The sequence below is a fragment of the Podarcis melisellensis genome, assembly GCF_964234715.1.
Source record: "Podarcis melisellensis genome assembly, chromosome: 3".
Lineage (NCBI taxonomy): Eukaryota > Metazoa > Chordata > Lepidosauria > Squamata > Lacertidae > Podarcis > Podarcis melisellensis.
Window position 1 is genome coordinate 97,946,850 of NC_138530.1, and position 25,386 is coordinate 97,972,235.

The 25,386-nt window shown below is 41.9% G+C and overlaps 1 protein-coding gene across 1 annotated transcript in view; it reads left to right on the forward strand.

Moving 5' to 3' along the window:
* The window catches only part of MYOM2 (myomesin 2), an 81,973-nt gene that overhangs the window by 38,735 nt on the left and 17,852 nt on the right, over window positions 1-25,386 (forward strand). Inside the window, exons 13-24 of the mRNA XM_081906699.1 lie at window positions 2,569-2,740; window positions 4,634-4,817; window positions 7,380-7,554; window positions 8,743-8,864; window positions 9,925-10,112; window positions 11,453-11,579; window positions 15,001-15,179; window positions 15,928-16,042; window positions 16,565-16,721; window positions 16,815-16,921; window positions 20,317-20,361; window positions 20,867-21,003. Coding sequence (XP_081762825.1) covers window positions 2,569-2,740; window positions 4,634-4,817; window positions 7,380-7,554; window positions 8,743-8,864; window positions 9,925-10,112; window positions 11,453-11,579; window positions 15,001-15,179; window positions 15,928-16,042; window positions 16,565-16,721; window positions 16,815-16,921; window positions 20,317-20,361; window positions 20,867-21,003 — 1,708 coding nt within the window. The remainder of the gene's footprint in view (window positions 1-2,568; window positions 2,741-4,633; window positions 4,818-7,379; window positions 7,555-8,742; window positions 8,865-9,924; window positions 10,113-11,452; window positions 11,580-15,000; window positions 15,180-15,927; window positions 16,043-16,564; window positions 16,722-16,814; window positions 16,922-20,316; window positions 20,362-20,866; window positions 21,004-25,386) is intronic.

Consider the following 25,386-nt stretch of genomic DNA (forward strand, 5'->3'; position numbering starts at 1 on the left):
AACCTGGCCTCTTGCAACACCGCAGCTAAATATATGCACCTGTACACACATAGACAATAATATTGGGGGTGGAAAGCAGAAGAACCCGGCCTCTTGCAACACCGCAGCTCTGAATATTGAGGAAGCAGGTTGCTGTTGCCCTGTGTATGTAAACAGTTGCTGCACTATCAGGCTACATCTGTGCCACCTCTTCCACCATCATGGTTGCCCTCAAAGGATCATGGGAAATAAAGTTTGTTGTGGTGCTTAGCATTCATTTTCCCCGCCCCCACCTGAACTATAATTCCAGGCTGTTAGAATAGTTTAAGTCTGTCGAATCAGTGTCAGTATGCCTTCACAGAGCAGATGTATGGCAAGATGGACCAGTTTATTTCTAGTCCATAAAACCAGTCATATAATTGTGGGTAGCAGCACTGATAGACGGGGGGGGGGGAATCCAAGGGGCTAGAAATATGGGTTTTCATGAATTATTTTTTTTTGGGGGGGCAATCCTTCTTTCAGGGGCATGTTTCTAGTAGCAATTCTCAAATCCTAGGGAACCTCTAGTGACTGTAGCCCATTTCACTTCCATATGTATTCACTTCTGTTTCCACATTAATTTGTGTGACTTCTTTTTTTTAAAAAACTGCATAATTACATACATACATACATAAACATATTTTTGAACATGTTTTCTCTCAAAATGCACATATCTAAATATATTTTATCCCAACATATGGTTTTTTTTTAGCTGAAATTTTGCAGTATTCAGAGAACTGTAAAATCCAGTGTATTTGATCCACACACTAATCTGGCAGTTACAGATCAGGCCAGTTTATACTGGATTTTGCAAATCTTGAATTCCGCAAGTGTCCAAAGATACCAACTCCTTTCTGCTTCTTTGACTGTGGAGCCTACAAGCATAGAAAAAGTCTGGGACTGAACCATTGCAGTTCTCATTGGCATGACTGTTCTAAATTGAAGCAGGGTTTTCACAACAGGGATGCTAAAGGTCAGAGCACCTCTATGCACTCAAAGGAAACCATGGCCTGTGTGTCTTACAATTTTTAATAGGAGTCACTCTAGAAGTCTTCTCTCTGTGTGATGGAGTCTTTCTTCCTGCTGGATGTCTCAGGGGTTGGATTCCAAAAGGAAATGGGAGCTCTGGTCACAATGCTTTGCTCGTGTGCTCAAGACATCGATTCTATAAAACATATTTTGCTGCACTGTGCGAAATATGAGCAAGCCAGGGCTGAACTGATATTACCCTTGCTGGTACCTTTCCCGGGAAAATCAGAGGCTCACTATGTCAGGTTCCTATTGGAAGTCCGGACAAACGTTAGAACATTAGCAGTGGCAAAGTTTTTAGCGGTGGTTGCAAGAACCACTGATTCCTATCTTTAAGTCTGAACAAAATGCTTGTTTAACCTGGAGGTAGCCTGTCTGAATTGTGCATTGCTTTGTAATGATTTGCTGGGTCTCTGGACCGTAATAAAGATTGATTGATATGGCCACAATGAGGGGTGTGATATCTATGCCCAGAAAAACAAAGGGACAAATGCAGTAGAAATGGGCAAACAGCCTTGTGTGTTTATCCTTTGAGCATTCCATCTGGGTGCCTCAAGGGGGGTGATTCCCTCTGCTGCCCATGACCCTATATTTTGCAAATTCAAAATAAGCAATGCACCCTGAGTCCCTTTTCCCCATCTCCATTTCTGTGGATGCAGAGGCATGGAAACAGGAAATATGATGATGCCACATCTTACCCTTTTCTTACTAGACATTGCAAGAGAAAGATGAGGAAGGATTTACTATTTTTGGCAGCATTCAGTTATCTTCCCTAAATTCTAGTTGCACCTTTCAGGACAAGATAGGGAATCAGGTGGGAACAGTATCAGTCACTTTTGCTGAGTTACAAGCATGGATTGGGCAAACTAAGGCAGTGTGGGCAGTCACTCTGATCTTTGTCACCAAATTTTCCCCAAATTAGGAAGTCTTGGATTGTTGCTTGATGGGAATTTGAGGGCAAAGGTGATTGGAGACTCATTTCTCCATTCCTATGCTGTATGTGCCATGGGTTCTCGTTATCATTCCTGGTGTAGAAGAGATATTTATTCCATGATGCTTTCCCCTCTGTGCTTTACCTGTACTGTTTTATACTTAATTGCTGTGATCTTTCATGCGAATTTTCCTCCTTGCTCATTTTTCAGGGGCGGAAGCTTTTGGGCTCCTGTCTTTGATCAGCTCTGTCTCACATCTGCATAAAGCATGAAGACTTTATCAAGCCATTTAGTACAGCAGATTAAAGTGATTCAAACGTGATCAAAGTAGAACAAAGATCTTGTGAGACGAATACACATGGATTTTTTTTTTTGTTCCCTCTTCAGATTTTTGTGGGTTGTTTTTTTTAACATTGCCTGTGAAAAATCAATCCTTCCCTTTTAATTGGCTTGCTTGGATGTCTTAAAATAGAAATGAAGCAACTTTAATAAACTGTAAAGCTGATACTATAGCCCTTAATAGCAAAGCAATGCACTCTAGCGAGGGAGTTCAGGAAGACAAGCTCTCAAATAAGCGCTGACCTGGGAGGTTAATCTGGCATTTAACACTTACTGAGTTTATTGCTCCTCTAGGCGATGTTAAGATTCCAGGACCTCCCACCAACGTACACGCTTCAGAAACCAGCAAAACATATGTCGTACTCAGCTGGGATCCACCTGTTCCCCGTGGCAAAGAGCCATTATCATATTTCATTGAGAAGGTACTGTGCCATATAGTTGCGTTCAGCTGTAGGCATTTCATGGCCACCTACCCTTTCGTTTCAGATAGTTTCCCTGGTTTCAGCAAGCAAAACAATAGAATTAGCAAACTAGTCTAGGCAAGAGGAAGATGAAAAAGACCAGAAAAATATAATGTTTTGGTACTTTGATTTTTTCTCTCTCGTGGCCAACAGAAAAACACAATGCATTCAAAATAAAGTGCTTTTTCAGGGCTTGGTTGGCCTGGTCTAGATTGAGAACAAGTGAGAGTTGTATTTGATGTACCACTGAGAAACTGTGAAAGCTTTGCCTTCCTGTTAGAAAGAGTTTGTGAGGATGGAAGTGCCTTGACTAACCACTTGCCCTGAATGTTTCTGCTTCCCAAAGGAAAATTCGCCAGTTCCTTTTCTTGGCAAGGTTTGGTGCCTGCTTTCCTATTTTCAGTGAACATAAAGGTAAAGGTAAAGGGACCCCTGACCATTAGATCCAGTTGTGACTGACTCTGGGGTTGCGGCACTCATCTCGCTTTATTGGCTGAGGGAGCTGGCATACAGCTTCCAGGTCATGAGGCCAGGATGACTAAGCCTCTTCTGGCGAACCAGAGCAGCACACAGAAACGCTGTTTACCTTCCCGTCAGAGCGGTACCTATTTATCTACTTGCACTTTGACGTGCTTTCGAACTGCTAGGTTGGCAGGAGCAGGGACCGAGCAACGGGAGCTCACCCCGTTGCAGGGATTTGAACTGCCGACTTTCTGATTTCAAATTCAAAGTTCTGGTGTTGACCTTTAAAGCCCTAAATGGCCTCGGCACAGTATACCTGAAGGAGCGTCACCACCCCCATTGTTCTGCCCGGATGCTGAGGTCCAGCACTGAGGACCTTCTGGCGGTTCCCTCATTGCGAGAAGCAAAGCTACAGGGAACCAGGCAGAGGGCCTTCTCGGTAGTGGCGCTTGCCCTGTGGAACGCCCTCCCATCAGATGTCAAAGTGATAAATAACTACCTGACATTCAGAAGACATCTTAAGGCAGCCCTGTTCAGGGAAGTTTTTAATGTGTGACATTTTAGTGTATTTTTGGTTTCTATGGAAGCCGCCCAGAGTGGCTGGGGAAACCCAGCCAGATGGGCGGAGTACAAATAGTAAATAATAATAATAATAATAATAATAATAATAATAATAATAATAATTGGCAAGTCCTAGGCTCTGTGATTTAACCCCAGTGCTACCCGCGTCCCTTTTTTCAGTGAACATACTCAGGAGAAAAGAGAATGCCCTTATGGCGCAATACGGAGTGCAATAGGAAAAAAACAGTTCAGGTGACTAGCAAGGCAAGCTTTTATATATATATTTACTCAGAAGTAATCTCTATTGAGTTTAGTGGGGCTTACTTCAAGGGATGTGCATAAACCTACTTAATTCTTAATAATCACAAGGACAGTAAAACAGTAGCAATACCACCGTTATCAGGACTGAGCAATGCTCACAAAGTAGTTCATTCTCGGATTGCTGCAAACAATTTCCAGACTCTGGGAAACAATAATCCTGTTTGAGGAGCAGCTGTTTTAAGATGATTATTATTATTCACACATACACACACATGCATGCACACGCAAACAAAATCTCTCTCCTTTTATAATTCCCTTATTGATGACAGACTTCAAACAGACAAGCTCCTGCAAGGTAAAAGAAAAGGCTCACGTTACATTCTATTTGGCATGAATCCATGCTTAGTGATCCCATATTAGACAGATAACGAACGGGATAGTTGGCAGCTGACTATCTGGAAACAATAAGGATTTGTGCCAACAGTTTAGTGATCTAAGCATTTCAAGGACCTTTTTCTATAACCTTTACAAAGTAGTGATAATCACACTCATTTATTTATTTTCAAATAGTCTGTGGTTGGCAGTGGAAGCTGGCAGAGGGTCAACGCTCAAGTGGCTGTGAGATCTCCCCGCTATGCAGTGTTTGACCTTGCTGAAGGGAAATCATATGTTTTCCGAGTTTTGTCAGCAAACAAGCATGGGATCAGCGATCCTTCTGAAATAACACCTCCTATTCAAGCACAAGAGGCCATTGGTAAGTCGGTTTTAAAACGTTAACAAAAAGTGATATTGGGGTGCTGTTGGCACTGAAAAGTAGAATGTTCTGCTAGCAAGTTCAAGACTGTGCATATCGTGTATATGGCAAAATTTAAAAGGTGATTGTGAATCCTGTGAGGCAACTCATCATTCTCCCAACCAAAATCCATAGTCATGCCCATGGACCGGATATTGCCTAGCAACTAGAGCTCTTCAAATTATATTCTTCTGATAAGGCATAGAAATTGAGGTCTGACTTCTTTCTTATAGTAACACACACACACACACACACACACACACACACACAGAGAGAGAGAGAGAGAGAGAGAGAGAGATGTCTATCTCACCTTCCTATCTTTTTAAGAGGAGTTATATGACAATTTAATCAGCATTGCTGTTTAGCATTTGAATATTTGTATCGGTGTTTCTGTCTACCAAACTAGAGTAAAACTGTTGTAATGCTAGTGGGGCAGGATTCAGCTACAGTTAAGCACAGTTAAAGTTTCAAGCAAGAAGAAATAAACACATGATTTACGATGAGTGAATTATGCTTATCTCTATTTCCAACCAAGTCAGGAGAACAGTGTGATGTTGTGGTTTTAACTATGGTTTTCTTATTGAATCTTTGTTTTATTTAGGCAGTGTTAGCTATCTTGTGCTCCTGATTTCAGGAAGTGCCAGATATAAAAAAATAACAAATGCATAAACATGAGAAAACTCCTAAATTTTGCATCCAACACAGCTTTTATGGGATGAAAACACATTCTCACAATGCGGCTTAGGGTCTGTGGGTCAAGCGAAGGCAGCTTCAGTGATGGTTGAGACAGCAGATTGGCACCAGATTGATGGGAGCTACTACTCAGGAGGCGGGACCTGTTGCCATGGTGCAGCTCCTTTCCTCTCAGTCTTCCCCATGTAGAAGCAGAGCCATCTTCCCTTCACGCTCAAAACAGTAGACAAATGTTTCAAATTTTCCCATAAATATATATGCCTAGTTGGTGTGTGCCAGTCATCGGATATATGCATTGTCCTGTGCATGTACTCTCTTAGTTAAAGGTAAAGGTAAAAGTACCCTTGACCATTAGGTCCAGTAGTGGACGACTCTGGGATTGCGGCGCTCATCTCGCTATATTGGCCAAGGGAGCTGGCGTACAGCTTCTGGGTCATGTGGCCAGCATGACTAAGACGCTTCTGGCGAACCAGAGCAGCGCACATTTACCTTCCCGCGAGAGCAGTACCTATTTAACTACTTGCACTTTAAGTTGCTTTCGAACTGCTAGGTTGGCAGGAGCAGGGACCGAGCAACAGGAGCTCACCCCATCGTGGGGATTCGAACCGCCGACCTTCTAATTGGCAAGCCCTAGGCTCTGTGGTTTAACCCACAGCACCACCCACGTCCACTCTCTTAGTTTCTCAGATAAAGCAATTGTCCATATATTCTGTTTCCATTGTGTGATGTGTAGGGGATCAAGTCATTTCCCATTTTGTTACAAGCAATTGTGCCACAACCAAAAGAAAAGTAATAAGTTCCTTGTGTCATAATTTAAGTTGGGTATCTTTGAAGTTTGTTAATAAACCTAGGTATGGATTACATTGTACATCCTGTTTTGAGATTTTGCTTATTTCTGTAAATACCTTTCCCCGTGAATAACTTTAAAGGTCACATTTACATGCTATATGCCTTTGAGACGTACCTGGTTTTTTTGATCTTGGAAGTTCCTGGGCCAATTGATTGCTCAGGAGTCAAGATGTTCTTCTGCAAATGAGTTTCCCATTTTAAAAAGTTCTAGTGAAGTACAGCAATCAAAGATAATTCCATTGGGGTTAGGGGTTTATAGTAATCAACTTCTGAGCATTTGTCAACAGTGGCTGCTGGGTTTGATCACCCACTCTGATTAGCAAAGACTGCATAGGCACAAAATTAGCATGTAAACACAACATAGGTCACTTCCAGACAGCCTGTTTATTGAGCATTTATCCTAATTTGCTCATGGAAAGATTAGACTACACAGGCTACTTAATGAACATTCATCCTGATTCTTTTTTTGTAGGAAATTAGACCACAGTTTGTCAAGCAAGTGCTACCCTACACTATTCAGTCCATTTCCCCATTACTTTCCTTACTGCAAAAAGTCTAACATTTTGGGGAAGCAGGTTTGTTTTGAAAGAGCACTAGATCTTCTTTAATTGTGCAGCCTGAATTTCCTGGTATGTGATTGAATCCCATCCAAAATAGAGAGTCTGTAAGCATCCATAGCCTCATTTTGAATTCCAAGAACAGTACAAATTTTAGGACAAAGAATCTCTCTTTGGAAGCTGAGAGGGTATCTTGAACGCATTATTTCCAGACATTGGCATCATCACACTTTCCCATTAAAATTGCTAGGACTGAAAAGTGCTTAGCTTTGGGCTGTATTGCACTGGTATTGTGCTGGTTCAGCAACTGGGATATTGTGTGCTAAGTAGTTATTTGTTGGTGTACCAAGAGCTGGCGAGTAAGCTGGCTATTTGTTGATATGCAAATAAGTTACAAACAAAACCTTCTCTTCTTGTGGTACAGTTGTTCCTTCTGCTCCGGGACGTATAGTGGCAACAAGAAACACAAAAACCTCTGTTGTTGTCCAGTGGGACAAGCCAAAACATGAAGAAGACCTGTTTGGCTACTACATTGACTGTTCTGTGGCAGGATCGAATCACTGGGAACCTTGTAACCATAAGCCCATAGGCTATAACAGGTAAAGGGAATTGTGATGGTTTGATTTATTACCTTTCTTTCCCCTTTTTTTAAAAAAATCTGCCCTTTGGTCAAAGAACTTCAGAGCCTTACATGAATTTTGGATGGACATTGACTAGGTTCAGAGCTACTTAGCTTCAGCTACCTTCAAATTACAGTGGTTAAGTACTTAATTCGTTCCGGAGGTCTGCTCTTAACCTGAAACTGTTCTTAACTTGAAGCACCACTTTAGCTAATGGGGTCTCCCGCTGCCGCCGCGCCGCCGGAGCACGATTTCTGTTCTCATCCTGAAGCAAAGTTCTTAACCCAAGGTACTATTTCTGCGTTAGCGGAGTATGTAACCTGAAGCGTATGTAACCCAAGGTACCACTGTATTCTCTAGATACCAAACTCTTCATTTCCCCATTAATTTGATGCTTAATAATAAAAGTGCTTTTTCTGGGAGTACTCAAGCACCATTTTTCAAGAAGAAAAGCACTGAATATACCATACAAGTGGTTATTGTTGTAATTATTGTTACTTAACTGCATTTATTGCCTCCTTTTAACCATTAGGCCCTAGGGCATATAATATAAATACCTCAAGTGCCAAAAGCAAAGAGATCTGTCTTTGGCATATGATGGAAACTTTGGAATGAAGGTGCCAAATGCATAATGTGAGGATGGGAATTCCACAATTTAAGGGCTGCCACAGAGAATGCCCTCTCCTGGTCCACCGGCCCCTGAACCTCTGAGGGCACAGGAACAATGAAGAGGGCTAGAATCAAATGTCTACATCTTTCCCAACTCGTTTGAAGGGAGATGTTGCAGAAATTATATTCAACAATGCGTCAAATTTGCTCACATAGAACATACTTTTGATGAGAGCCAGTGTGGTGTGGTGGTTAAGAGCAGTAGACTAGTAATCTGGTGAACTGGGTTCACGTCTCTGCTCCTCCCCATGCAGCTGCTGGGTGACCTCGGGCTAGTCACACTTCTCTGAAGTCTCTCAGCCCCACTCACCTCACAGAGTGTTTGTTGTGGGGGAGGAAAGGAAAGGAGAATGGTAGCCGCTTTGAGATTCCTTCGGGTAGTGATAAAGCGGGATATCAGATCCAAATATAGGTCAGGAATTCTCATTATGTAATATAGTCCATGTATACATCTTTCCATTCAATCCCTGTAACAGCCTCCATCCCCATTTCTTTCAGATTTGCTGTGCATGGCTTAGCAACAGGAGAGAAATACGTCTTTCGTGTGAAGGCTGCAAATGCAGTGGGAATGAGTGAAAATTCTCAGGAGTCTGAACCTATAACAGTACAAGCAGCCCTCAGTAAGTGATGTTTTGTAATGATCCAGATTCAGTAACAGCAACAAAAACACACTGAGAACTCTTTTGTACTCACAAGTGTCACAGGGCTGGCATATGTGTTACCTGATCCAAGCGGTGAGCCATCTCCCTGCAGTGACTCTGTCATGTGCTGTATAACATGTAGCACACTGCTTCATGTCCCAACAGCATGGGACTGTTTCACATTATCAGAATTTTCCCTGTGAGGAATGGCATGGCACATTCCAGTAGGATGTGGGGAGTCACAGCAATATAGGACAACCCTTGTTAGCTTGGCTCATTAAAGGAATTTAATTAGTGAAGAAGAAGGGTAAAGGTAAAGGTAAAGGTAAAGGTACCCCTGACCGTGAGGTCCAGTTGCCAACAACTCTGGGTTTGCACGCTCATCTCACTCTATAGGCCGAGGGAGGCGGCGTTTGTCCACAGACAGCTTCTGGGTCATGTGGCCAGCATGACTAAGCTGCTTTTGGCGAACCAGAGCAGCACACGGAAACGCCATTTACCTTCCCACCAGAGTGGTACCTATTTATCTACTTGCACTTTGACCTGCTTTCGAACTGCTAGGTGGGCAGGAGCTGGGACTGAACAACGGGAGCTCACCCCGTCACAGGGATTTGAACTGCAAACCTTCCAATTGGCAAGCCCTAGGCTCAGTGGTTTAGTCCACAGCACCATCTGCGTTCTGAACAATCTAATCTTTGGGGTCTTTAGGACATTAGGAAGATGATTAACTTAGCTGTTTTATGTTAATGCCTTTGCAAGGGAACATGGAAGAGCATTACTGAGGGATGATGGGAAATAATGCCTTAGTTAAGCCTTTCTTTACCTATAATGTGTTTAAGGTAGATCCCAGTGAGCACTATGAGACTTGCTTCTGAGTAGACATGCATAGGATTATGTATATTCTTAAATTTGTTAGCTGAGTCTAAAACCATTATTTCACCATAACGTAACTGATAGGTAGAAAAGAAGCAATTTGGTATTATGCGAGATGTTCAATTTGGACGTTGTTATAATGTTTCATGTGCTTGATTTCTTTAAGCCTGCCCCTCCTTTCCTTATGGTCTCACACTTCTCAACTGTGATGGCCACTCAATGACCATTGGCTGGAAGCTTCCACGATTCAGTGGTGGGTCAAATATTCTGGGTTATTACATAGACAAACGAGAGCTACATCATCACAACTGGCATGAAGTCAACTCTTCTCTTATTAAAGAGAGGATTTATACGGTCAGTATTGCTTTCAAACTTTGGTATTTAGACTTAATATCACTTTATTTTTAAGATGTAATTTTGGCTGTGATGAAACCATTCCAAAATATGGCCTGGAAGAGAAGAAACAGTAGCACATATTGTCTGTATGGGCATGTTGTGCAGTTGCATGCAGTGGATAAGATGATGATGATGATGATAACAACAACAACAACAACAACAACAACAACATATATATTTATATTTTAATTATTTATACCCCACCCATCTGGCTGGGTTTTCCCTCCCTTCCTCTTGCATTGAGACAATGCTTCTATAGTGCTGGCATAAAGGAAAAGACAAGTTCAGAACAGGATGAGACTGTGATGCTGTTTGCACATACAGTGGTATCTCGGGTTACAAATGCTTCAGGTTACAGACGTTTCAGGTTACAGACTCCGCTAACCCAGAAATAGTACCTTGGGTTAAGAACTTTGCTTCAGGATGAGAACAGAAATTGTTCGGCAGTGGCAACAGCGCAGCAGCAGGAGGCCCCATTAGCTAAAGTGGTACCTCAAGTTAAGAACAGTTTCAGGTTAAGAACGGATCTCCAGAACGAATTAAGCTCTTAACCAGAGGTATCACTGTAACAGTAAGCCATAGTCAGAAATAAACCATGGTTTACCATGAACAAGCAGTGTGCTGGTGCATGCCTGTCAATCACTTCTGTTCCGCTTTGCCCTGCCTGCTTTCAGGAGAAACATAAGCACAAGTCTTGCCTTAGTGGTACATGCCAACTAGGGTCTGTTTTACTCCAAACAACCACCAGCATGAGCTAATATCTGCTCATGACTTATTGCTCATGTTGGTTTGGGAGAAACAAACTGCAAGTGTTGGTTTGCATGTATAGATAAGGCCAGCATTGTGCTTTGTTTCTCCTGGAAGTCAGAAGACAGCATGGAACAATTGACCAGCGTGTTTGAGCTGTGGTTGATTTCTAGCTACATCTTACTGTTACTTGTTGCTGTTTGATGAATGATTCTGGACAGCAGCTTACTTCATCTGCTATCTATTGCCAACAAAATCTCATGTTATAAAAAGACAACCATTAAAAGTCCCACAGGACAGTTTCCCATTAGAAATTTTATTTTAAACAGACCAGCCATTGCTTCTCCTATGGAACCTGTCCATATTTAAACAGCTAAAGAGCTCTCCTCCCTATTTTTTTCTTTTTAAATTAACTTGGTTATTTAGCTTAAAGCACTACGGAAGTTAACTCCCAATAAATGAGAAGATTTTGAATGTCTTACTTCTATTAAGAAGGTCATGTGAATATTACCCACATTAAATTTGTTTTTAATGTCAACTGTTCTGCAAAGGTAGAGGATTTGACAGAAAACGCCTACTATGAATTCAAAATTGCTGCCGCAAATATCGCTGGCATAGGGCAGGCATCCGAACCCAGCGAGCATTTCAAATGTGAGGCCTGGACAATGCCAGAACCTGGTAAGTAGTTTGGCCATTCATAAAGGGAATGCATTTTTGAAAATGAGTGACAGTTCAAACGTTATCACTTGACAATGGCAGTCGTCATTTAATATGTTTGAGTTTTAAGCACAGTACTCCAGTTTGTCATAAGAAAAGGTTTTCACAGTTTATCAGGGGAAAGCAATACAAGGCCTGTGGGAGCCAGTGTGGTGTAGTGGTTAAGAGCGGTGGACTGGTAACCTGGTGAACCGGGTTCGATTCCCGGCTCCTCCACATGCAGCTGCTGGGTGACCTTGGGCTAGTCACACTTCTTTGAAGTCTCTCAGCCCCATCACTACACAGAGTGTTTGTTCTGAAGGAAGGAAGGGAAATGAGATTGTTAGCCGCTTTGAGACTCCTTAGGGTAGTGATAAAGCGGGATATCAAATCCAAACTCTCCTTCTTCTTCTGTGGGCTGTTAACAGCCAATCATGACTCCATTTCCTTCCAGGCATGCCAGATTTTGCCCCACATTGAGGGTGCCTGGTGTGGGTGTGGGTGTGACACCACGCCTTGGTCCAGTATACCTGAAGGAGCGTCTCCACCTCCATCATTCTGCCCGGACACTGAGGCCCAGCGCCCAGGGCCTTCTGGTGGTTCCCTCGCTGCGAGAAGCCAAGATACAGGGAACCAGGCAGAGGGCCTTCTCGGTAGTGGCACCCGCCCTGTAGAATGCCCTCCCACCAGATGTCAAAGAGAAAAATAACTACCAAACTTTTAGAAGAAATCTAAAGGCAGCCCTGTTTAGGGAAGCTTTTAATGTTTAATAGGTTATTGTATTTTAGTGTTTTGTTGGAAGCCACAGAGTGGCTGGGGAAACCCAGCCAGATGGATGGGGTATAAATAATAAATTATTATTATTAGTATTAGTAGTATGCCACATGCGTGGCATCACATGACAACACACAGCCCAACATGGCACACACATGACGTCACATGGTGTGAGGGGCCCCGTCAGAGCCTCCAGTGGCTGCGTTGAGGCCCATCAGGCCTTGGGGTGCTATGTGACATCACACATGCGACACCATAGGGCACCCGGCTGGGCACCCACTGTGAAACTTTTATGGGTGCCTTGGCACCTAGGGTCCCCTAGAGATGGCACATATGTCCCCTTCCATTTGGTGAATCAACTGTGGTTAGTTCATCAGTGGAGAGAACATTGTCAGAAGTGTGCTCAGTTACTGGTGGGTGAGGGCCCCTGATCTTTCTTTAGATGAACTCAGAAATGATATGCAATCTTTTTAAAAAAATCAATCAGTTCAAAGATCTCAGTTTGTTTCTCAAAGTGAGTCTGAGGACTTGGAAAAATGCCCGCATACTATCCCTGTCAGTCCTCACCCCCCCCCCAAAAAAAAGCCTTCTTACCCACTGAAACACCATTACTCCTTCCCTTATTTGTCAAATAGTGAGGGAAGCAGCAACAATGGCGGCACACAAGGCATCGTTCCAAGGTCTCCTTTCTCTCCCCATCTATATTCCTCTGACACTTGGGCTAACAGAGCATCAGGGCCCAAATGCTCAGGAAAATGATCATTCTGCCAAGGGTTTCTGCATTTGCAACAAAAACAACAAAAGTATTCAAAAAATGACCCAAATTTTCCTATCTCCACTCCTGGAAACTTTCCAAGTTCTTCCAAGGTGAGCTTCAGATAGATTGCCCAGCTCTCTAATTAATCAAAGCAAACAGAAGCTTCTAGGTAATGTTGTTTGTCTGTTTCATTTGAAGGGAATACGTCTTCAGCCTCAAGCTTTTGATCATAAATAGATTCCAATCTCAAGAAAGTGACTATAATCACGCTGAGAGAAAAAGGGAACCACTATTTACTTCTTTGAGTCCTTTCTATAACCTTCCACTTTGGATTATTGCCTCTGCACATGTTTGCAGAATTTCAGGCTAGTCTCTTAGACGCATCTAGAAGCAGATGGGCTTGTCCTGCATTATTTGAATAAAGCAGTTTGAATTACGTTGGGAAATTGTGGCACAAACCTGCTGCGGTTCTTTTTATATGAGAGTATTTTAATATTTGGGTATATAAATATTAATGTGGTAAGCTGCGTTGCACTGGAACTCTCAATGACAGCTATAGAAAAATAAATCATGAAGTAAAGATTCAGCCTCTCAACATAGAAAGACATGAATAAGGCACCTGCTTATAGCTGGATTCGAGGGAAATATCATTACATTCCTTGAATTTTCCTCTAGCCTTCCACTTCATGGCTTTTTGTTGTTGTTCCATTACCATGAAAAGTACTTCCTCACAAAACACAAGCAGATTGATACAAACCCTTTGCAAGAGAAATTCAAACACTACTTGCTGCCTTGAAGGACTTCAGTGGCGAATACTAGTTTCCATTTTGTGCATGCTATTCATGTGGAAACAGTAAAATCAATATAAGTGTTAATGAAATCATTTGTATTCGGTGACAAAGTTAGTTCTAAACTCAGTGGAGCAGGTTGGCACATCAGAACAGTAATAAATTAAAACTGTATTTAAAGGAAGCATTTGTGCATGCACACACACACACACACAATACTGTGTGAACACATGGAATCTCCCATTGAAATGCCTCTTACCTCAGATTGAAACTACTAAATTCCATTTAGCAATCTATGCTCTTGAATTCTAATGTATCACTCTTGTACAGGAAAACAGGGGATGAACCTGTTTGCTAGGTGGTAATTAGGACTGGACTGACATTTCTCAGAAAAGAGTTTTCTGACAAATGTTTGGAAAATGCTCTTCTTCTCAGCTCCTCCTGAACAGTCAGGAAATTTCAGGTCCCCCCCTAGAGAACATTCAATGAAATGGCCTCTCCAGTTTTGCCATCTGTGGATTTTGGCTGAACTGTGGATCCAATTCTGACATAATTTAATATTGTTGAGGGAAGCAATGGGCTTTGTTCCTACTTCTTCCAAGCCTGCTCTTTTAACTTGTTGCTAAGAGAATTTTTTTCCTTCCAATTTTCAGTTCTCAACATTTCCACATTAATTTGTGATTATTATTTTTTAAAGTCCCCATGAAATTTCAGCAGCATGCGAGTGCAAATTTCTCTCAACAGACACATTTGTATGGAATTTTATTTCTTTATAAAATTATTTGTATACTACTATATCATTAAGAATATGTCAAAGCAGTTTACAGCAATAGAAACAAAACCAACAAAAAAACCTATTAAAGAGTGAAAAATAGACATCAACTAACCATTGTGGATATACAAATTTTTGCAAAGCAATTCACCCTAATATAATACATTCCAGTATGTTATTTTCACCAATGTATGCATTTTTATGCATACGTTAAAAAGTGCTATTGAGTGAAGTTTGCCTTTAAATGTGAACTGAACTGACTTTCTCCCTCATTTCTCTTCTTGACATCCATTTATGATCCATCTTCTTTAGGCCCTCCCTACGATCTTACGTTTTGTGAGGTTAGGGACACATCCCTTGTGATTCTCTGGAAAGCGCCTGTTTACATTGGCAGCAGCCCTGTTAGTGGATATTTTGTGGACTACAAGGAGGAGGAAGGAGAAGAATGGTTCACATTCAACGAGAAGCCAACATCACACCGTTATCAAAAGGTAGAAAATCTTAGAGTTGGAAGGGACCCCGGGTCATCTAGTCCAGTGTTCCCCAACCTTGGGCCTCCAGCTGTTCTTGGACTACAACTCCCATCATCCCTCACTAGCAAGACCAGTGGTCAAGGATGATGGGAATTGTAGTCCAAAAACAGCTGGAGGCTCAAGGTTGGGGAACACTGATCTAGTCCAACCCCCTGCAATGCAGGAATCTCAACTAAAGCATCCATGACAGATGGCCATTCAACCTCTGCTTAAACACCTCCAAGGAAGGAGAGTAAAGTTAAAGGTAAAGGGACCCCTGACCATTAGGTCCAGTCGTGGCCGACTCTGGGGTTGCGGCGCTCATCTTGCTTTATTGGCCGAGGGAGCCGGCATACAGCTTCCGGGTCATGTGGCCAGCATGACTAAGCCACTTCTGGCGAACCCGAGCAGCGCACGGAAATGCTGTTTATCTTCCCGCCGGAGTGGTACCTATTTATCTACTTGCACTTTGGCGTGCTTTCGAACTGCTAGGTTGGCAGGAGCAGGGACCGAGCAACAGGAGCTCACCCCGTTGCGGGGATTCGAACTGCCGACCTTCTGATCGGCAAGTCCTAGGCTCTGTGGTTTAACCCACAGCGCCACTGCGTCCCTTAGGAAGGAGAGTACTTGGAAGTTATTTGCTGTGGTATTTGGAATGTTGTCACTTCTAATTTCCCCCCATCTTGCTGTTAGTTGAAAGCACTTAATTGTTTGTATTTTTTTTAAGGTCACCGAATTACATGAGGGCAGATCTTACGTATTTCGAATTCGTCCAGTGAATGATGCTGGTGTAGGCAAGCCCTCGGATGTTTCTGAAGCTGTGCTGGTCCAGGCTAGACCAGGTACGAAGACATCATATTGACTGCTATACTTCTAAAATGCCCAAATATGTACAACGTGGTGTAACTTTTTAAACTCTGAAAGGGGTAGATGTGTTTATTTTGCTATCTGACTATAAAGCCAAAGGGTTGAGACCCAAAGAGGTCAAAGTGCATCCCTAAAGCCATTTTTGCTTCTTGCTGAAGCCCTGTGTTTTATGTTGGTTTCCACTTTCATGTAGAAACAGCCTCCCAATTCTAACCCTGTCCTGTCTCTGAAACTTCACTGTGTGAGAATGCTAGATGGTATAATAATATCTCTGCAATGGCCCCATTTCCCCACTGTTGCAAGCTCTTAAAATAAACTTGTTTGCTCTCTCTGTTTGTAAGCTGCTTCTTCCCTCTGGCTTCAGCAGCAAATTGAACTAATTAAAGGAACATTCCAGACTTTAAGACTCTCTTAATTGAATCAACATTAACCCCCCCCATACAGAACCCATACATCCCCTTAATAATTACATTTCTCGTGGCAATCATATATTGCAGACACTAAGGAAATCACTGCAGGTGTGGATGAAGAAGGCAATATTTATCTTGCCTTTGACTGCAAAGAAATTTCAGATGCTTCTCATTTTGCTTGGAGTAAATTCTATGAAGAGATAGAAGATCATGATAAATATAAAGTTGAAACAGTTGGAGAACAGTAAGTTCTACAGTTGTTTTAAAGAAGTCTTTGAAAATCAGGATACTTTTAGCAAACAAGTAGTGACCCATTTTTTTGTACTTTATTTTTTAGTTCTAAACTTTATTTTATGAAACCGGACAAGGATGATTTGGGAACCTATGCTGTTGCTGTTAGCGATACTGATGGTATTTCATCCAGTTTTATTATGGATGAAGAAGGTAAGAAAATAATCTTTTATTCTTTATAGGGCATGGCAGAGTTATATAAAGCTAAACAGGGAACTTTATTAACCCCCAAATCAAATGTATGCATCTCACCCTTCATAGTTTCTATGCCAAAGAGGACATGAAACTTTTATAGCCATTAAAATTTTTTAAGGAAAGACATTTTTTTGAATTTTCAGATTCTAGAATTTGGCTTTTTAAAAAACAACAACAACAAGAAACATTTGATAAAATTAAATACTGCTTAAACAATAGAAAAGTCAATAGAGATATATCATTTTCCAGCTCTGCTACTACTTTGATTGTTAATTATTTGACTTGATGGTCACTTGGTACACTAAGGTCTCCAAGCGACTTACAACATATTAAAAAACATAAATATAAATACATTATATCACAAAAACGGGGGGTGGAAGGGACTAACCCTATAACAACCACAATAAGCTTGGCAGCACATTAGGAACAAAACAGCAGCATCTCACATTTCAGTCTTTCAAAAGCCTAGGGGAAAATGATAACCTGACGCCAAAAAGATGTCAGAAAAGGTAGACCTTGCTTGGGGAGAACACTCCACAGATAGGGTGCCACAACTGAAAAGACCCTTGTCACAACCCTCTGAGCTTCCCTCAGAGAGAGGAGCTTGAAAAGGGCCTCAGAAGATGATCTAAGAGTCCAGTTAGGTTTAGCATGTTCTCCAATAAATGAGAGCATGTGTTGCGGTGTGGGCCACCAGGCCAGGCCTCTTGTTGCCAGGCAGGTTAATAGTTGTTGCCTGGCATCATTAATGGGTAACCGGGTTGCTGGGGCAAATTGTATGTTGCAAATTGGGTGGGTGGGACCATAGTCTTTAAATATTGGTGCACTCTGGTTTCTCTTTCTCTTTGCAGAGTGCATCGGATCACCCGCCCGCCCGCCCTCTTTTCCGGTTGACCTTGCTTTGCCTGTCATGGGGTCGTCTGCCTTGGCGCAGGGGCCTAGTAGGAATTTTGCCATTTGGTGATTGGCTGTGCCATTTGGTTTTTGCCTACTACTCAGCAATTCGTCACAACTTGTAAGGTTGTGGTTAGGCATTGGTTATAATATGCTGGTGGTGGAGGGGTCAGGTTAGGCCGTGCCTGCCCCTCCCGTTGCGCTGAAGGGAATTCTGTTAAAGGAATCCTGGGGCTTGCCATGATTTCGTCCAATCCCTGTCATGGGACCAGGGCCGCCCAATCCCTGTCATGGGAATCCTTGTCATAGGACCGGGCCGGCAAGCTTTCGGGGAGTTGCTGGGGTGAGCGGCGTGGGTCCGACGCTTAGCTCAAATGATCCCCAAGTTAGACTTTCCCTTCTACTGGCTACCGATCGGACCTCGGGATGTCAGTTCTGTCCCAGGCGGGGGGACAGATAGTCATAACCAATGTCTAAACAACCACTCACTGATTTTGTATTTAATAAAGTTGTGGCCAAAATAGTGCCCAAAACCAAAACTAAATTAAGTGTTATGTGTGAAGTTATTTGAGGGGTGGCCTGGGGACCTACACACGCAAATCTGTGGAGAGGCATTCCAGAAGATATTGGGGTCCTGAGCCATAAAGAGCTTTATAGATCAAAGCTAGGACTTTCAATTGGGCTCTGAAGCATACAGGCAGCCAGTGTAGTTGTAACCAGATTGGCATTGTATGATCTGTCCACCTTGAACCTCTCAATAGTTGGGTAGCTGTATTATGCACTAACTGAAGCTTCCAAACTGTTTTCGAAGCAATACTTTAACTTGGAGGTTTTCAGAGCATAGATTACTATCTATGTTATCCCTGTCCAAATAGTTGGGTCACCAGCCTAAGCTTCTGGAAGACACTCTGCACCGTCAAGAGCACCAGTAACTCATGAGCCACAATACTACAACTATTTACTATTATTAATGTTAGCATCAAATCCAAATCCAAAGTTCAGCCAAGTTCAGTTTATAGCCAACAAACAAAACAAAACAAACAAGCAAAGAGATTTTAACAGACAAGCAAAGATGATGAAAACATCATAATAAAACACATGTAATGAAAGACTTGTAACACATAAAACATATCTTCACATGTGGCATATGTCTCAGGTTGCAAGGCAAGACGTATAGTAATAATATTAATAATTTATATAGGCTTATTTCTGGATACAATTCTAAGGTGCCCAGTCCTTATTGATCATATTACATTTATCCCACAAGCTCTAGGATTCATGTTTCCCCACAAACTAGGAAACCGTTGAAATGAATGGGCCTTAGATGCATGTAATACATTTTAGAAATGAGATAGAACTATCTGTTGGGTTTCCTCGATGTTTCACTTGCTAATTTTGCCTTTTCTTTGTTACTTGCAAATTTGCACATTGTGCAATTAGTTCCATTTTCTGAGCTCTCATTAGCAATTCTAATGTGTTAAGTAGGGCTAATCTCTGTATCCAGCTATGTAGAACCTAGCCTTTTGCACAATTTCTATGAGGATTTATTGACATTTGCTGTGTATCTTTGTAAACATTTCCTGTCCACCAGCTTTCATTCTCTTTTGCAAACGCTGAAAGGAGACCCTTTCAAAAGGAGACACCAGGGAACAGGGTCAGCTCAGCAGAGAAACGAGAGACGTAGATGTTGGATTAGGGCTGGCCCAAGACAATTTTCATCCAGAGGTGGAACCGCAAATGCCCTTTCTTCATTGTACCCAAAGTGCATCTTAACAAAGGGCAGTCGTGTTATTTTGGCACATCTCATAAGCACCCTTCCCTGGCAGTAAATACAACACTAGTAATTTAAATAACCACCAATCTCTTGCCCTTTCATGACACTCCAAATCGGCTGCCTAAGGTGGCAGTCTCACTCAGCCCCTGGGTCTGCTTGTTTTGGACATTTTACCTTTTGCTTTTAGTATATTTCATTCTGAACTTAGAAAGGTAGAAAGCCGTCTTAAACCATGTCAGACCTTTGGTCTATCTAGATCAGTATTCTTGACACTGACAGGCAGCAGAGCTCCAGGGCTGGATAGCTCAGTTGGTAGAGCATGAGACTCTCATGTGGGTTCAAGCCCCACATTGGGCAAAATATTGCAGAGGGTTGGACTAGATGACCCTTGTGGTCCCTTCCAACTCTACAATTCTGCAATAATTCTATAATTTCGGAAAGGGGTCTGTCTTGGAGATGACAGGGATTGAACCTGGGACATTCTGCATGAGGTACATAGCCCTTTTCAAACTCTCTGTTTCTTCCCATACTCTTTCATTTGCAAAAGTTGACTTTTTATAGGTATCTTCTTCACCGAAATGAAAAAAAAAAAGATTATTAGTGCTTTATGGAGTCATATACTGTTCTTAACATTTATTTTGACTGTCAGAATAAATTAAAACATGAAAATTGTCCTTCATTTCAGAGCTTGAACGTCTGATGACACTAAGCCATGAAATCAGAAATCCAAGTAAGTAGGACTTCTGAATCTAATATTCAGTCCCAGAAGGAATATATTTACACTCCGTTGATTGGAGTAAAGTAATGAAAAGTGTTTTTTTTTTTTTAAATAGAGCAGCTTGCTTATCCTTCTATTAATTAAATGCAAATATTAGTTTCTGTTTAAGAGAGATCTTCTTCACCACTGCAAATGTATTTGGATGAATGGATTCAGCTTGGATATGTCTAATATTTGCTGGATTATGTATTTAAAAGCCCTAAATAGTGCAATAAATATGCACTTCAGCTTGTGCTCTGACTCATGCAAAACCAGCTTTAATACACATCTGTGCAAATACCATGGAGGGGTTCCATTTAGCTTTCATAACATTTCACTTGTTTGTTGCTGAAGACTCTCAAAAGCTTTAAACTGCTGGGACCTATCTTTGGCTAAGTTATTCCAAAGCAGAAAAGAAAGGAAACCGGAAAAAAATCCTTCACGTGTTTGCTTTTGTGCTCTGCTCTTTTCCCTCCAGCAATCCCTCTGAAGTCTGAATTAACCTATGAGGTTTTGGACAGAGGCCAAGTTCGTTTCTGGCTTCAGGCTGAGAGCATTTCAGCTGATGCCAGCTATAGATTTGTAATCAATGACAGTGAAGTTGTCAACAGTGATGTAAGTACATGCCTGGGAAGATGTAGTACCAGATTCTTTGTAGGACGAGTACTTAGACCTGGTGAAGGGACTTTTTCTTTCTTTTTAAATGGCATCTCTCCATATGTACAGCTGCGAGATACATATAACCTTATAAACCACTTCACCAGGCAAGTGAGGTGTTAACAAGTGAGAGAGTCCAATGTGATAAATAAAGAAGATTGATTTAAGGGTAGGGAACTGGATTTGGTGGTGAACCCAATTCATATATCCCCTACCCCCTATTGGCCAAGTCTGAGACGTGAATAAAGTCATCTACCTCTCAATCACATGATGTCATGATGATAGCATGATATCAGGTGACCCATTTTTGCCCATGTGGAGATTCAGCTGGTCAGTGGAATCTTCTTCTACTCTTTGGCGATCACTTGTAGCTGAGTAAGATTGTCTTCCATAAAAATGGGTTTAACAGTGAGTCCGTAAGTGACTATGGAGACCAATTCTGGATCCACATGTCCTTCCACAGTGGGGGACATAGGTTTCTGAGTGGGAGTTGATCACGGTGTGGGTTTGCCAAATGTGCCTACCTCTTAGCACATTTCTCCATTTTGTCCTGAGTTCAAGAGTCTTCAAAGCCCATGACACTTTTGGTAAAGGCTGTTCTCCAACTGGAGCGCTCTCAGGCCAGTGTTTCCCAGTTGTCGGTGTTTATACTACATTTTTAAAGATTTGCCTTGAGAGAGCCTTTTAACCTGTTTTGTTGACCACCAGCATTTTGCTTTCCATTTTAAAGTTCAGAATAGAGCAGTTGTTTTGGAAGACGATAATCCGGCATCCGAATAACATAACCAGTCCAACAAAGTTGATGCTGAAGAATCATTGTGTTGACACTGGTGATCTTTGCTTCTTCCAGTACACTGGCATTAGTTTGCCTGTCTTCCCAAATGATGTGTGTGGTGCCTGCAAACCCCCTTTGGCCAAACTACACCTTTACCTGCCTCACACCTGACATAATAAGACATCAGGTGGGTGTAGTTTGGCCAAAACAGCCTCATGGGCCAAACTGGGTACCCTGACAAGCCTAATTAGGTCTTCAGGTCAGACATTTCTTCTTGCAGGTTAAATTTATGGTTATAAAGGATCAATGGGGTGATCAACCAGCATCTGTAAGGCAGCATTGAACCTTAATTAGGGGGCTCGGGCAAAATGTTCTCTCGCAGGCTCTTTCTTACTGCTGTGGGCTTGCATGGTAGTGCTACGCAGCAGCAGTGCTCTGATGCCCCAGAGCTACATTATATATTGGGAATATTGTAGAAAAGTGGCACCCAACCTCCTGGCTCTCTTTGGGCTGTTGGGAAAAATGGTTTAAACATGGGAAGTGCAGCTGGCATCAACCTGCTAGGTTGTGGGAGTGCCTCAACTTTTTTCCTTCATGCCACCCAGTCTCTACTTACTGTTCACACATGATATACCCTTCATGATAGTCAGTCTGCAGACTTGCTGGAAAGAGAGGGACAAACAGCCCTAAAAGCTGCCAAGCACAGATTTTAGTACCTTCCCTTATTATGCTCCCCACTGGAAACCGCTTAAACAACTGCACAGAGCAACCGTTTCAAATTGCCATCAACTTTAGCCACCAACTTAATTCAGAGAACTCATTCTTGAGTCTGAAGACCATTTGCCCCCTGCAGCTCTTCACCACTTATAGGACAATATGGGAAATAGGCTCCACCTACTTCTGGCATTATATAATTAGTGACTCGTCAGCTAGCCACATTTTAAGGAAATCTTCCTTGTCAATTCTAGGACAAGCACCCCTTTTTATTCCCCCCAGGCTCCATTGCCCTCTGTTTAGAGTATAATGCAGATTTAACATCCCCTGAACAATGTGCACACCATTTCTGTGGTGTACAGCATCCAATACACCTTTGAAACTGAACAGATTAGTAGTTGTAGTCACGGTAGTAGGAGCATATTAAAACACACACACAGAGAGAGAAGCACACCTCCCCTCTATTCATCTGCGCCGGGGTGGTTTTATGGTGCAACTAACATAAAAAGCATTCCAAGGCTTTATGTAATAGACAGCAATTCTGTGAACTCTTTCCATTTTTTGTAAACTCTTTAGGAGGTTTAACTAGTTTATATATAAGGTAAAGGGACCTCTGACCATTAGGTCCAGTCGTGACCGACTCTGGGGTTGCGGCGCTCACCTTGCTTTACTGGCCGAGGGAGCTGGAGTACAGCTTCCGGGTCATGTGGCCAGCATGACTAAGCCACTTCTGGTGAACCAGAGCAGCACACGGAAACGCCGTTTACCTTCCCGCCGGAGTGGTACCTATTTATCTACTTGCACTTTGACGTGCTTTCGAACTGCTAGGTTGGCAGGAGCAGGGACCGAGCAACGGGAGCTCACCCCGTTGTGGGGATTCGAACTGCCGACCTTCTGATCGACAGGTCCTAGGCTCTGTGGTTTAAGCCACAGCGCCACCCACATCCCTTTTAGTGTATATATAGACAGTTCTAAATGGGAAATGTTCTTTATTTAGAATATTATATTTTGCCTACTTTTTGCTTCCTTATTTAGCAGTAATTTTCAGGGACTATTACTTCTCCCCCTCCTCCTCTTCCTCCCATGCCATTTCCCCCTCTTCTGCTTTTGGCTATTTCCAGACCTGCGTCATCTCTCCCTCCTTCCCTGCTTTTGTATTTTTAGCAATGCTACGAAAGCACTGGCATCAGAGCGACTTTTTTTCTTTTTTTGGAACAGTAGTATTATTTCACCTCTTTAATTAGCAAGCCACAGGTGACGTTTGCATTTGGAGATTGATGATATTTTTGTGGAAATTCACATAAAAGCCTCGTATTTATGACTGCCATAAAACCATTGAACTTCATCTCACTGCATAATGGCAATAGCTAGAAACCTAATTATATTCTAAAACCTGCCCAGAGACAGTCACTGCAGCTGCTGATCATGTTCAATAGACCATCATACTAGCAGGAATATAGTTTTGTTCTTGACACTGGCCGAAAATAGATAATTTCCGATGAGGCTCTAATTGGAACAACTTCCTCTGGCCTTTCTTTCAAAGGATTTTATTTTTTGAAATGAAGGAACATAAAAAAGAGGGCTAAATTCATTAGCTCTTCTAGGCGGCAGTTTTAATCCCACACCCTGTAGATTTTAAAAGGGGAATAATAGATATATTCCAATGAAGTATAAAGAAAAAAGATTGAAGTTTTCTGTTTTGAATATTGATATATTGTAAATTTTTTGTTTTCACCCCTTTGGTTGAGGGAGCAGAATGTGGTAGAATCAGCAGGCACACTGCCTTCAAAAGGTACATTAATATTAAAAGATGTGCATCTGTGCTCTTGAATGCTTTGTATTAATCCCTATGGAGCTTGTATAGAAGATGTTCAATACGGATTGTGGAAAGCCACAAAAAAGTGGTGCCCCCCACAAATTGATGAAAAGAAGACTAGCATTTCATATTGCCTAGTCCTTCAGAGAGACAGAAAAAGTGATAAAATCCTATGCAAGCCTGCATTCCTGTAACTGTAGAACTAGGAACAAGCTATAACTGGGAATAAGGGTGGATCTACACAGAGGAAAACCCCCGCTATAAATAAGTCATAAATTAAATCGTTATAATAAAAGAAAGAAAAAACTATGTAAAATTGCATAGAAAAGTTTTGTGCTCTACATCGCCATCTGGAGTTGCATGTTTATAATGCATCCAAAATACTGTTTTTTTGACTAATGTAGCTGAGTCCTAAATCATAATTGGGAATAAGTCCATGAAATGCAATGAAATTAACTTCTAAGGCAACATACAGTTGTACTGTAAAGTCATATATATATATGATTTCTTAAAACTATTACATAAACATAAACATACAACCTCAAATAGCCAACCCATAAACAGAACTTTGAACACTTTAAAGCACCATACAAATGACGATGAGGATGTTGATGATCAGCCACCATTTGGAATTAAAAGAGCCAGTTTTCTGAAGCAACAAAAGCTTTCAAGATACAATACTGGAGACACCTAGTTGTGGAAAGATACAGCAGAGAGAGGAGTCTTTTCCCCTTGATATTCTTATGCCTTCTAGAGCAATGATTTTCTTTGATTTTGTACTGCCTTTTAAGCTTCCCGTTTTCCTTATGTGGGAATAAAACCCTTCGGCCAATAATATTCAGATATTTAAGGTGCAATGCAAATGCCCTCCCCTGCCACCAGGGCTTTGCAGAATGTCAAGACCACAACTGCGTCTGCAGTCCTGCTGTTCACAGAGGCTGTAGTGGATGGTGGGCAGGGGACAGTCGGCTTCTGTACAGGGCCAACACTGCTATACAATGGCAGTGAGACCAACTGGGGATCTAGCAAATCCCAG